Raw genomic sequence first — 15,031 nt, 5'->3', positions numbered from 1 at the left:
CCCGGGAGGATATTGCCATGTGGAGGAGAAGGAAGAAAGTTCTGAAAACAGAGGACACAACCTAACCCATGGCACGGAGAAGTCTCAAGGAAGTCTGGGGAGAGCGTGTGATAAAAATAAGAGTGGTCTGTGTAAGAGGAGTCAGTTTGGGCAGGGTAACAAGACAAAACCCCATGTGTCTTCCAAGTGGTTCAACTTTGCCGTTGGAGACAGTGGGGAGCCACTGCTGTCTTCTAGAACAGGTAAGATGTGATCATGTTGGTGATTTCAGAGAATTTTGCAGGCAACATGGCTAGACAAGGAGTGTAGTGCAGAACCTAGAGGAAGAAAAGAGAGAGCAGAGGCTAAATAGTATTGTCAGATAAGAGAGGCAGCCTGAGTGTGGCAGATTTTTGTTTGTTTGTTTGTTTGTTTGAGACAGGGTTTCTCTGTGTAGCTTTTGATATCCCAGAACTCTGTAGACCAGGCTGACCTCAAACTCACAGAGATCTGCCTGCCTCTGCGTGTGTCACCATTTGGCTGTGATGGCAGACTCTTAAGGTCTATTTCCAATAGGTATGTGATGTGATGGACTTAAAATCTATTAGATATAGAGACTGGGGGAAATGGGTTTTAGCCAAGCTTCCAGCTATGTCTACATTAGAGAGATCCTCATGGCACTGTTGAGACAGGGAGAGGTTGAGAGACGTGGATGCTGAGGCTTTTGCTTTGGGTCACACTGAGTTTGCAGCTAGACATAAATCAGAGGGAGCTGGAAATGCAGAGCTAGGCTTCATGATCCATTTTTGTATGTAAAAAATGAAGCTTAGAAATGTTGGATATTGTCTCTATTCAGGTACCTAATAGAGGTTTTAGGCATGCTTATGCCTGGTCTTAGCCTAGTACCAGAAATAGAAAAGAAAAGTGTCACTCTGATATGCAAAAGGCAGAGAGGGTAAAGAAAAGCAGGACCTGAAAAACCCCAGATTCAAAGGACAGCAGAAGACCTCTGAGCCAGAAGATGAGAAAAGAAAAAAGAAAATATGTCCACAGGCAAAGAATTCTGTCAAGGGAAAAGGTGAAGATATGGGAAGTCAGGGACAGGGAACAAGACAGAAAACATTCAGATGAATTTAGACTTAAGGACAAGAAGACAGAGGAACTGCAGGATGAGGGAAAGCCTACTGGAGGGTAGGCATGGGCAGGGGTGTTTCATATTCTGGAGGACTTTAAATTGTGTATATGCAAAACTAAAGGTGGTTCTTATGGGCAAAGAGAGGCTAGGATCAGGTGAAGTTAGACTGGAGAGAAGGTGTGGCATGATTTCCTTCAGGGACTGCTTACATTTAGTCCTCTAAAACACAAGGAAAGAAAGAAACCCAAAACAGAAAGTGCTCCTTCAAAAGCAGCATCTTAGCTCAGGATAACAGTGTTTCTTGAGCACTCACACAGGCAGAGCCCTCTCCCAAGACATCCATATTAACTGGGGGTTGAAAAGTCAGAGTCTTTTCTACACTATTCAGCACAGACCAAAGAGAGTTTTACTTGCTTTTATTTTCAGGGTTTTATTTTGCTCTCTTTCAACCTTGAGTTAACAACTGAAAACATCAGACACGAAGGGACATGAAAGGAAAGGGCATTCCATTTCATCATTAGCTTGGCCTTCCAGGAAATAGGATCACTAACAGCCACAATAAGCCTCCAATAGCCTCCACCTCAACTCTTTACCTCCTGGTTCTGCTGGACCAATGAGGGACCACCGACGTCCCCCGCAACAACAGAGTTCAACCATGTGCAATTGACATCCCAGACGGTAAAAAATAAATTGCTACCTATTCCTCACTTCACCTTAGAGTCCTCCTCCTAAGCAAGAGCCTGGGAAAAAATAGCAAGCCTATTCTTGGGTCTTCTGCACTCAGCTGTTATGATACAGAGTAGTGGATAAGAATTATTTCTCTGATATTCTAGTGACTACTTCCTTATCTTTATATGTTACCTTTATCTTAAGGAAACACTAGATCTGGGTGTCTGTGTGAGTGAAGCTTTAGTTTGAGTCTTATCAAGGTGAAGAAAAATGAAAAGATTTTTCTGCCTAAGCCATCCACTTTCACGAACGCTTGACAAATGCCACACACATTCTCCACCTTAAACTCCTTTCCAATGTACCTACTCTATACAGTTTTACAAATGGCAAGTGACAGGTGTGACAAGTGCCAGGTGTCTTTAGCTTTGAAAGAGCTAAGTCCTGTCTTCACACCAAACATACATAGTTCAGTACCCAATTGTCCTGCCTACCTTTAGCTGTCAACATGGCCAGCTACAGTTATCTGGTAAGAGAATCTCATTTGAGAAATTGTCTAGATCTTGAGGGCATGTCCTTTGGGGTTAAGTGTTGTTAACAGCCCAGAGTAGGCATTGCCATTCCTAAGCAATTGTCTATGCTCTGTGTAAGAAAGCTGGCAGCCAGCAAGCAGCAACCTCCCCCGTTCCCACCACACCTCTTTGCCTGTAGAGAAAACTCCTTGGTTGGAGCTGATGATGTTTATGTCAAGTGCTTCGTCCTGCCTATCTTCAAGTGGTTGACTTGATTTCCCTCAATGCTGGACAGGAACCTGACACTGTAACTGAAAGATCTCCCCCCCGCCCAAGTTGAATTTAATCAGGGTATTTGTCACAGCTGCAGAAGTCAAAGCACCAGAGGTCCCAACAGAGACATTCACGGGGCTGTCTGGCTGCAGAATCTCTGTGGATACAGCATCCTGCAGCCAGACTCGGTGGTCATCATGCTCTGCCTTCCTCCCTGTGCCATGGCTATCCATCTAACTTATGGCCTCTTTTCGTTCTTTCCTTCCTCTTCTATTTCGAATTCTTTATCTTTCCCTTTGAAGATCAACATTTAGAAGAAACCAGAACGTTTTAGACAAAAAGTATAGCCCTTTTGAAACAAAAAGAAAATCTCTCAATTGCGTCTCTTCCCATGCTCTCATGGTTGCATATTGTGACAAGAAGATTGTTTGATAGCAACACGGGAGACATCGCCCTCTAATGGAGAACACATTTTCAGGCACTTAACTGCTCAGCTGTGCCATTCTGGGGTCAGTCCGCTGTTTATGCTGACAGCACTTCATCAATCACACTTGCTCATTTTTTTCTTCTCAAACCAAATTCTGACTCTATATTTTCCCTTGAGAACAAGTTACTCAGTTTGACTTCTTTGTTTCCTCAAGGAATTTTTTTAATAAATTATGTTCATTGTTATTAAGTTGGTATTCAGAAAATATATAGAGATGAGAACAATAAAATCTTCCAACTCAAAATAGTCTTAACCTATTGTTTTTTAATGTTCTACTAAGGGTCAAATTTAGAACTCCATGAATGCTAGACAAGCACTCTCCCACTGAGCTGCATCCCCAGTAACATTTAAATCCTATGACTCTATGACTGAACTACATCCCTAGTAACATGTAGACACTGTGAGCCTTCTCTGCAGTCACATAAATGAACGTACACACATACATATAATTTTAGATTGCTTTTATTTCTATTTTATTTTCAATTTTTTCATACAGTATGTTCTGATTATGGTTTCCCCTTCCCTAACTTCTCCAATATCCTCCCTACTCCCCCTGCTGTCTGAATCCATACCCATTCCAGGCATCTAGGAAATAATAATAAAATAAAATAAATGTAGAAACTGGGATAGTACAAAACAAATAAATAGAAGAAACAGAGTTAAAGAAAAAACATGACTCAGACACACACATTTGTATATGCAGGACACTTATAAAAACAAAACGGAAAAACATAATATATATGTAAAGGACCTATGGAGGAGGAAGAGGGGAAAGAAGAGGAGAAGAGGAGGAGGAGGAGGAGGAGGAAGAAGAGGAAGAGGAAGAAGAAGAGAGTCAGAGGCAGAATCAGAAGTCTAACAAAACATTATGAGATAAAGAACGTGTAAAGATAACACTGACTTCGGTTTGTGTTGGCCACCTACTGCTGGGCATTGGGACTGCCCTTAAGAGTGGTTTGTACAGTCAGTCAGACTCCACTGGAGAAAACTATCTTTTTATTTGCAAGCGGTTATTAACTGTGGACTGTTTCTGTGTTAGGGATCAGGGCTTGTGTCCAGTCTTCTCTCAGCACTGGGATTCTATCTGGCTTATACCCATGCAGGCCCTGTGCATGCTGCCTCAGTCTCTCCGAGTTCATTCATGTTTCCATTCTGCTGTGTTTAGAAGGCCCTGTTTCCTTCATATTCTCTGGATCCTACAATGTCTTTTCATCTCTTCCAGCAGTTTATCTGAGTCCTCAGGGAAGGGATTTGATGGAGACTTGCCATTTAAAACTGAATGTTCCAAGGGGGCTCGCTCTCTCTCTCTCTCTCTCTCTCTCTCTCTCTCTCTCTCTCTCTCCTCCCTCCTTCCCTCCCTCTCTCCTTCCCTCCCTCCCTCCACTTTGTACAGCTGTGGGTCTCTGTATTTCTTTCCATCTACTGCAGGAGGAAGCTTCTCTAATGATGGCAGAGAAGGACATTGAACTTTGAGTCTAGTAGAATGTCTTTAGGAGTCATTTTATTCTTTTAGCAGAACTTGGTAGCAATATTTAGCTTTCCCCTAGGTCCCTGCCTAATCTCAGATTCTTGGCCACCCAAGTAGTGTTGGGATAACTCGAGTGCCGGGCCTTAAATCCAACCAGATAGTTGTCAATTACTCCCACAAGCTTTGTGTATTATTGAACTAGCACATCTTGCGGGCAGGCCATCATTATAGATACAGTGTTTGTTACTGGGTTGACATTTACCTTCCTCCTTTGGTAGCATAAAGAGTACCTTCCAGTACCATGCACACAGGTTAATAGGCAGGCATTAGCTCTAAGCAGGCACTAGCTCGACTTTTCTATGTTCGATGAGCCATGTAGATGTTTTCCTCAGCAATAGGGCCTTACCGACAGTCTGTGGAAAGTAACCAATAGCCTTGGCAATGGCTTAAGTTGTTTGGGGTTCCCATGTTGCTCCTTTGGCCAACAACTTGATTAAATGTATCTCATTCCCAGTATTTGGTGATTTGGTGACAAGAGATGTGCAGTGGGGCTCTGTCTCCCCCATTATTTGGAGATTTCATCTTGATTGGCTCCATATACATAAATATTTTAGAAAGCTTCTACTGTATTGGGTTTCCATCCAACCCCTCAAATGGCCCTTAGTTTTAGCTGTCCCTGCCCACATTTCTTCCCTCGACCTCCGTCCCCATTTCCTCTTCATTTGATCCCCCCTCTTTCCAACTCCCACCTCAGCCATCAATAGCTATGTATTCATTCTATTTCTGCTTCCTAGGGAAATCCATCCCTCCCACCTACTCCCATACTCTCTACCTAGAGTCTTGAGGCTAATGGAAGATGAGGGTATGTTTGAGATCAGGGTAGGACACAGAGCAAGAGCCTGTATCAAAAACAAATTAAAGAATGAATAATGTATTTAAAGTCTGTTGGTCTTAGCATATGACTATGCCAAGCCTTAGTTAACTTCCTGGTATCAAGATTATTATTTATACCCAGGTTTTTCAAATTATTAGAAACCACAGCAACTACTGCCCAGGTGCCTTATTTTGTATATTTATATTTCCTCAGACTCATTTCATAGGAGTGAAATTGCTGTATTTATGAGCACTGACAACCATAGTGGGTACCAGAGTCATCAGACTATCTGGATTAAATGCTAGACCTATAGCTGTTTGTTTGTTTGCTTGCTTGTTTGTTTGAGACAGGGTTCCTTTGTGTGGCCTTGGCTATCCTGGTTGTTCTGTAGACCAGTTTCACCTTGAACTCAGAAAGATCCACCTGCTTCTGCCTCCTGGGTGCTGGGATTGAAGGCGCGTGCTACCACCACCCAGCATGACTTTCAGCTTTTTAGTGATGTGACTAAATAAATTAGGTTTTATTTTTTATATGTGTGATATATTCATGTATATGTTTTATATGTATATTTGTGTGAGGATGCATACACACATACATGACAGAATGTGTAGAAGCTAGAAGTCAATGGTGGATGTCTTCCTCTATGACCCCACCTTATGTCTGAAGTAGTCACTCACATAGAATCAGCTTACTGATTCACCAAGACTAGCTGGTCACTGAACTTCAAAGATTGTTTTATTTCTTCCTCCGTGCCTTAGATTACAGGTCATTCCATGTCCCCAACTTTTCCATGAATTTTCATGTCCTAACTTGGGTCATCATGTTTGTATAGCAGGCACTTTACCAACCAAGCCATCTCCCTCCCAACCCCAAATTCTTTACTCTTTCTTTGACTTGGTATCTCTATACAAAATGAAGATAGTAATAATACATAATTCATAAGATTGCTGAGAAATTAAGCAATACAGAGAATGCTCTGGAAACAGCTTCAGGGATAAAGTGCTGAGCACACATTTTATTGATACTATGAACATCTTTAAGAGTCTCAATGCATACATAGTAGGGTATATAAAACATAATTTCAACCCTGAAGCATAGAAACAAAAACCTCTAAAGCCATGTAGCCCATGCCTCCAGTCCCAAGACTCAGGAGAGAAGCAGAAAGATCAGGACTCAAGTCCAGCCTTGACTATAAAGCAAATTTGAGCCAGGCCAGATTACAGGAGACCCCATCTCGAAAAAGAAAAAAAAAAAAAACAAAAAACTTCAGAACCCAATCTCACCATATTCTAACACTCATGAAAAACAACAGTTCTTGTTGCAGAAATTTAATCTGAGGAAATAAACCAACACACAAAAAAATTAATGTTCATGTTTATTAGTTGCAATAAATTTTCTACACTGAAGTTTGGCACCTGACCACAAATGTCAAAGGATAAAAGTTAAAATTAGTTCCCCACCTCGAACCAAGCAGGCAGACTATAGCAGGTCTAAAGCTTGGACAGAAGTGACTTTAGGTAATCTGCTCTAAGATTCCATCCTTGGGAGGTAAAACCATAGGAACCATCACTATGAACTTAACAATCCTCGTTTGCTGTGCAACATACTCTAAAGGGCCAGAAAATGCAATTATCAGGCAGTAATAGAGAAAGAGAAGAATCAGGGAAGGAAGCAAAACCTCTTTGTGAGTCATGGTGGCCCATCTACTGCAGGCTTGAGGAAGGAAATGGAGGAAATCATTCCTTGGAAATGGATGACAGGGCATCGATACCTTGAACTGTGTAAGCTTCCCAAAGAGGAGGTAGAAAATCAGAGCTGCTAAGTCCTCAGCCAGTGATGGGGGAGCTTCTACCGCATACATTAGGTGAATGGGAGACTCGGCTCAAGACCTTGTCACAGGTTGTAATCAAAGTTCTTGAGAGATGAGGGCGGGAAGGGTCATGAGACTCAAAGCCGGTGGCAAAGGTGAAGACAGAGGGAGGGGGAGGGGAATACTATCAGGCTTATTCAGTATAAAATTCCCTCATTATGAATTATTGCCTTCCAAGGCTCTGGAGACACGAGTTAGCAGTTAAGGGCCTTTGTTGCTCTTTCAGAAGACAAGAGTTTGGTTCCCAACACACATGTATGGCAGCTCACAGACACTTGTAACTGTCATTCCAAGGGACCTAACACCATCTTCTAGCTTCCACAGGCATCTCACACACACACACACACACACACACACACTCACACACTCACACATAAATAAAAATAATCTTTAAAAACTAAATTGTCTTCTAGAAAGCATATATCAATTGAATCTGTAATGAACAGTATGCCTAAGTCGTTTTGTCTGTCACCAAGAAACATCATGCTCTGTAATTTGGTTGCCCAAACAGACTTTAGTTGTGTTAAGAGAATCGGGGGGTTGGGGATTTAGCTCAGCGGTAGAGCGCTTGCCTAGCGAGCTCAAGGCCCTGGGTTCGGTCCCCAGCTCCGAAAAAAAAAAAAAAAAAAAAAAAAAAAAAAAGAAGAGAATCGAGTGGCTGACACCAATATTGCTAGGCAAGTATTCTTTAATAGCGAATAAGTAATTTGGCATTTTGCTTTATCTGACAGTGAGATTCAGAGACTCATGAACCTGAGTTAGCCTGACCCGAACAGAACCACTTCTCATGGAGATGATGCCATGTGGTACCATGACCAGCCAAAGCCGGATAGTGTCTCCAGAGACCAGTCAAGGCTGGACAGTGTCTCCAGAGACCCACAGTGCTGGGCTGGCCTCCAAGGCCCTCTGGGAGGCCAGCTGGCTGCCAGCTCTGCCTCTCTTTAGCCCCCGTTTAAACTGAAACAAGCGGAACAGCAGGTTTTGAGGAGGGAGGACGGGAAATGGCCTCAAGGGACTGAGAAACTGGCTGTTCACAGAATAAGAAACCCAGCATCTAATTGCAAGGCAGCTAATCGTAGAGCATCTAATTGAGAGGGAGCATTTGAACAAGGAGCAGAAATAACCCTGACTCCATTCAGCTGAGAATGCGGCCCCAGCAGCCTGGCAGTGAACAGTTCCGTTACGAACAGAAGCATCAGGGCTGCGTGCAGCACACAGGTGCTGGTGACGGGGCATGTGCACATTACCATGACAGGCAAACACAACACCAGGAAAACATTTTATCTTCCTGCTTATCCCCAGAAGGATTAATAACCAGAGGGAGTGGGGAGCTGCGTTCTTCTTCGTTTGGAAATGAGCTACCACTAATGCCAAGCTCTCCAAGTTTATAGAGCAAATACCTGCTCGCACTAAAACTGCCACATGTTATAAACCTCACCAAGGAAGTGAATCCATCACATTCTCTCTCCCTTAAGAATGGTTTTTCCCTGGAGTACATAACCCATTACTGCATATCTTGTAGAAATCAAATGCAGGCTCTCTCTGCTACCACAGAACAAATCGCTTTTGTAGAAAAATGCACAAATCATAACATTTTGTTTTGCTTTAGCTTTGAGGCTTTTTATGGTTATTGTTTTGTTCTTTTCCCTTGTTTGCAGGCGGCGGCAATCCTTAAGACATTTCTGGACTTAGCCCCAGGCAAGGAAGGTTTGGTACCCAGCCTTGGTCACCAGACCCTGAGTCAAGGGTGGCCCTGAAGCCAGCTCTGGACCTCCCAGTGCTAACAACTTTCATTTACTCTAAGCCATTTTCTGACTCAGTTTCCCTCCATTTCATACAGATTTTTTTTATTTGATCCCTCTGACAGAGAAAATGTTTCTGTCGTGTCACTGCCTGTTACCAGACTGTTCTGTGGAATCTGGAACTGTCACTCAGCATTGTGCCCCAGGTCCAACATTGATTTGGTACCTGACGAACCATCTAATACATATTTGAGGAAAGACGGCACAGTTAAAAAGAATGAGACAAATATATTTAAATAAGAATTTTAAAGGGATCTAATGGCTAATTACAATGCTAGAATTTAAGAAAATTAATATTTGCATAATGCCAACTATAAACGATCATTCATTCTCACACAACTGAATCCTAGCAGGCACTCTACACTGACTACATTTCCTGCTGCCTTTACAAAGGCAGGCAGCTCTTAAAAATCAGGTGATTTCTGAATGAAATTTAGAAATGTCAAGTAAGAATGATTAACTGGGTCTCTTGCTGCAGCAACGCGAGTGGGAGTACCTGGAGTGCGAGCTCGGAACGAGAATCCATGAGTTGTAAGAAAATGGCAAACAAGCCGGACGTGGGGGAAATCGCCAGCTTCAATAAGGCCAAGCTGAAGAAAACCGAAACGCAGGAGAACACCCTGCCGACCAAAGAGACCATTGAACAGGAAAAGAGGAGTGAAATCTCCTAAAAGCCTAGGAAGATTTCCCCAGCCCACCCCTTCATCTCCAAGACACCCTCGTGATGTGGAGGAAGAGCCACCGACAAGATGGACCAGAGCCGCAAGCTGCACTGTGAACCCGGGCACTCCGCGCGGATGCCACCGGCCCGTGGATCTCTGAAGGCCCCCCCCCCCCCCAATAATAGGACTGCCAAATTTCGCCGGTTTGCCCTGGGATAGTATAGAAAATTATTTGTAGGATTGATGAAAATAAAACACACCTCGTGGCAAAAAAAAAAAAAAATGAAACTGTAAAACTCTCAATACTCAGTCTCTTTCTTATATTTTTGCCTTATCAATGCCTAACCAGTTAGGTGCCTATTTTTTTTTTTATAAGGTAAGTTCTTCGTGGAAAACAGGAGGAAGCAAAGATGTATTTTTCTCAAGGAGAAGTTTTGCATGCTGTGTTAGACCATTTTGAATGCTGGAACTCATTATGATTCCTTCAATGCAATAGAGTGTGAGTGCAGACAGTGGCATGATACGCTAGGGAGGTGACACCACATACAGCTTAATCTGTGAGGATGCACAACTGTTCTGCTGATGCTGTGGTGCTGGAGGTATTGCTAGTAACGACCAAAGGAACAGCATTTTAAGAATGGACTTAACTTGGGGTGATCCTACTGTGACTTCCTACAGACTGACCATGGGCAACCTTAGTTATTACTTTCTTCTAAAGATAGAGTCTAGAGAAGGTTTAACCTTAGTTTCCTGTTGGGTTGATTGTAGAGAAACATGATTTGCTGTACCAAATCATGCCTCTTTGCTTGGCTGAAGCCTTTGTTGGCATAAGGCCATCTCAAGAAGACTAGTTTTCCCTCTACTAATTTCTGTCCAGTCATTACAGGAAGATGTTAGGCAGAGCTGACTACTAGAATTTTGGACAACTTTGTTGGGGGCATGGTGGAGTTCAGAGGCCCACTGATTGCAGCTAGAATATCACTGGAGATAAGGCCTCTCGATAATGTTTTTCATTCTAGGATCACTGAGTTCATTTCAGCCCAAGAAAGAAAATTTGGTGTGAATAAGAGATCTTTTTGGAGAGGTGGCTCTATGGTTAAGAGGCTGTTCTTCCAGAGGTCCTGAGTTTAATTCCCAGCAACCAGATGATGGCTCACAATCATTTGTAATGGGATCTGATGCTCCCTTCTGGTGTGTCTGAAAACAGCTACAGTGTACTCATAAAAACATAATAATAAATAAATCGTTTTAAAAAAAGAGATCTTTTTGAACAATTCTTTTTAAGAGAATTACCCCGAAGCCTATCTCCTATACACAGTTCATGAGTTGTTTGCCATTTTAAGAAATAAAAACATATAGTTAGGGTTGGGGATTTAGCTCAGCGGTAGAGCGCTTGCCTAGCAAGCGCAAGGCCCTGGGTTCGGTCCCCAGCTCCGAAAAAAAGAAAAGAAAAGAAAAAAAAAGTCTCCCAACCAAAAAAAGCTCAAGACAAGATGGGTTTATTGCAGAATTCTATCAGACCTTCAAAGAAGACCTAATACCAATGTTCAACTGTTCCACAAAATAGAAACAGAGGGAACACTACCCAATTCTTTCTATGAAGCCACAATTACACTCATACCTAAACAAGACAAAGACCCAACAAAGAAAGAACTTCAGACAAGTTTTCCTTATGAATATTGATGCAAAAATACTCAATAAAATTCTCACAAACCAAATCCAAAAAAAAAACATATAGTTGATGAATTTGTGATAATCCCCAAAGTAATTGTTTAAACACAAAGTAATAACATGTCTAAATTCTAGGTTCTTAGGAGAAGTTCGAAGGCCATGTGCTACAAAATTTTAATGTATCTATTCAAAGAGAAATGAAGTAACAAAAAACTCCATTTTGAAGTCTGGAAAAATTCTGAATATAATCACACCAACATTCAAAAATGTCCTTGAACTTTACCATAGAATATAATATGCCCTTCATAGTAAGCCTTTAAAGTTTGTTTAATTTTAATTGTGTGTGTGTGTGCGTGCGCGTGTGTGCGTGCGCGCGCGCGCGCGCACAGGCATGCCTGTGCCCATTCATGTGCATGTGCGTGCATGTATGTGTGTGTGTACAGGTGCCCACCAAGGCCAGTCGTATCAGATCCCCTGGAGATGGAGGCTCTTGACCTGAGTAATGGGAACTGAACTCTGGTCTTCTGTAAGAGCACTATACTCTGTTAGCCACTAAGTCATCTCTGTAGTATCAAAGTCCCATTTTTAGGTGCTAGATTTCCTCTGTACTTAAACTTTTCTCCCTTCTTCATCTGTCCTTTAACACCTGGAAATAGAGGAGCAAATCCTCTGAGTGACATTGCCCTGTGTTTCCCTCAAATACCAGTCTTGGTTTAATTTTCACACATTGACAAGCAAAGGAGAAAGCTTTGTTGCTGTTGGAACCTGAGAGGTTCATGATGGAAAAGCACACACAGCCCGTTAAACAAAGCCTCTGGTTTTACAGCCTATATATACTGCGGCCTGGTGTGAAGGACTAGTACCAGCCAGGGATGCCCCTTCAATCTCAATCACCTACCATTCAAGTCAGCATCAATCTACTCAAGTTTCAGAAGTCCCTTAGCAATCTCTTCACTGCCTATTGTGTGAATTTTCCTAAGAAGCTCTGAACAAATGTGTTTTCACTCCTGATAGGGCACTAACAGGAAATCACAAGAACAACTCTTTCCAAGTCTCAGTGAACCAGTGAGCTTACTGGTGTTACTTTTGGGTAAAGGATTTCTTATAGGAACATGGGTGACCCAAAGGAAGTTGCATTATCAAAAAACCCAGCCCAGCATGGGCAATGACTCACAAAAGCTCCATTCCTGGAGCTCCCTGCATGATTCAAAGGTACTCTCCTCCCTATAGCAAGTATTTATTGCTTTTATGGCTTTGAGGGTGTAAACGCATGTGAATCTTGTAATTTTCAGGAATGTCCTGAATCTTGTAAGTTTCATTTACTTCCCAGGCCTTGTATGTTTTCCCAGCTTTCTGGGGTTGGTGAGCCTTCTTGCTCCATCAAGGAGAGAATATTTTAATGTGAAGGAAACTGCTGCATAGCAGTGCCTTAATTTAAAGATATAATGCTGATGTGAATACTTTCTTTCAATTCACTACTACACTGGTCCATTTAAAGCATTAGTGTCAATGTAAAGTCAAATTTCCTTTTCTGAAGTGTTCTTTGACTATTACGGTTTCCTTTTTGTATCCTTTTAATGAATGCTTCGTAAATTCTCTCTCTCTCTCTCTCTCTCTCTCTCTCTCTCTCTCTCTCTCTCTCTCTCTCTGAGGTACTCCTGTCTTTTCCTATCATACACCTGAGTAGATTCACTTCTTGTGACTGCTTAGACCATGTCAAAAGCACTTGTTTTCATTTTCTCTATCCCATAACAAGGCTTTGGAAAGGGACCTATACTCCCTGAGATTCTTCTCCATAAACCCTAAATGACTACATCTTTCTTTGGACATGAACATGCCTAGAGGGTACAATACATACAGGTCATTTATAACAGATAATGGTGTCTGCAGCACAGGAGGCTTGTCAGGAATCCCTCAGTGTTCTTAGTTCTTTGCAGAGAATAAATCACTTCGTTTTACAATAGTCCTAGAGTGTTGATACACTGTTACCTTCATTTCAAAAGGTGGACATCTTCGGCAAGGGAATTTGTTTCTAAACTCAAGGAATTTAGGCTGTGTGGACCAATGTTACTCAGGAAGTTGAAATGGGGCAGAATTTAAACACAGGGAGTCTAGTCTTAGGAGCCAAATCCTTGAAGGTAGGGAGCACTGGGAAAGGCTATAAGGACTAGGAATGAAATCTGGTGTCTTAGATATGCTGGGTAAGAATTCTACCACTGAGCTGTATCCTCCATGCTGATGCCATATTCTAACAGCAGAACTATTCTGCCTGCCTCTGTGTGTGTGTGTGTGTGTGTGTGTGTGTGTGTGTGTGTGTGTGTGTGTGTGAGAGAGAGAGAGAGAGAGAGAGAGAGAGAGAGAGAGAGAGAGATTAGGTCATAGCTTCAAAGCCTTAACCATCATCTTTTTATTTAGAGATGAGTGCTCTAAAGCAAACTGGCATCTCCATATCAACCTACAAAACCACCACTGAGGGCAGATGCAGGAAGAGCTCTGTAAGTTCAAGGCTTGTCTGATCTACACGGCAACTTCTAGGCCAGCTGGGGCCCTGCCTCAATCCAACCACCCCAGAAAGAAAGAAAGCCGGCTATTTGAGAATAGTGACTTAGCCTTTAACCCCAGCACTCAGTAGACAGGAGGATTACCGTGAGTTCAAGGCCAGCCTAATCTACTTAATGAGTTCCAACCTGGACTAGAGAAAGAGAATCTGTGCAAAATACCTCCTAAGAAATATAACTTACACACAATGACTTGTTACTAAGACTGTTAAGAGAGAATTAAGAGAACAAATTCCTCAAGAAATTTCAGTTGAGATAGTATAACATTGAGACACACAAACCTTTGTATTTGGAAATTACTCTCCCTATTCAGTACTTCCTGAAGTTATTAAGGAGGTATTTTATTAAAATCCAAAGCAAATCTAATTCAAAAAGAAACGTGAGATTTAACAAACAAGAAAACCAGCTAAGCAATACCAAACAAAGAAAGCATGTGGTGGTAAGTACAGAACAAGGGCACACCGTGAGAGTTGGGACCAATCACCTACCAAGAAGCAAGTTAAGGGACAGAACGCAGTACAGAATGGCAAGGAAGTTATGGCAGGAAGTATGTGAAACGCACGGTTACCCTGCGTAGAAGAGTAAGGAAGCAGCTAGAGATGAATGCTACTCTTTAATTGGTTTTTCTCTCTTCCCTACAACCCCACCATTTATTTGGTCCTAATTTATTCATCCTAATTTAAAACCTCTCTAGAAACACTCTAACGAACATGTTGTTACAAGTGGTGTGGCTACAAGGGATTCCAAATTTGATGAGTATTAGCCATAACAGCAGCCATATTTTTCTAATAATAAAGTATAAGAACAGATCTCTCTTCCCCTCCCCCTTCCTCTCCCTCTCCTTATATAACTTCAAATACACCAAGCAGTCTTTGACTTTGATCATGTTAGGGATAAGCATCCATTTGACCTTGGCATGCCTTTGCCTTTACAAAGCCAAAGAGCTAGTCCTATAGGAAGATCTTTCACTAGGGAGGATGAATCACACCTCTCAGTTCATAACAAACCCTCTTTAATCATATTACAACCACCCTTTTCAAAGTTGAGGAACATAATGCAAGTAATAGCCCTTGG

General features: G+C 42.1%; 1 protein-coding gene across 1 annotated transcript; it reads left to right on the top strand.

The window, feature by feature from the left end:
* The first annotated feature begins 9,461 nt into the window (after positions 1–9,461).
* On the top strand, positions 9,462–9,868 carry Tmsb10l3 (thymosin beta 10 like 3). The gene has a single exon (XM_039084568.2). It carries the CDS (start codon positions 9,519–9,521, stop codon positions 9,735–9,737), a length of 219 nt encoding a protein of 72 aa, XP_038940496.1. The 5' UTR covers positions 9,462–9,518; the 3' UTR covers positions 9,738–9,868.
* The last annotated feature ends 5,163 nt before the right edge of the window (positions 9,869–15,031 follow it).

The sequence above is a fragment of the Rattus norvegicus genome, chromosome 9 (genome assembly GCF_036323735.1).
Source record: "Rattus norvegicus strain BN/NHsdMcwi chromosome 9, GRCr8, whole genome shotgun sequence".
Taxonomy (NCBI): Eukaryota; Metazoa; Chordata; class Mammalia; order Rodentia; family Muridae; genus Rattus; species Rattus norvegicus.
Note: the sequence above shows the minus strand (reverse complement) of the source record. Positions and strands in the feature narration are given on the sequence as shown.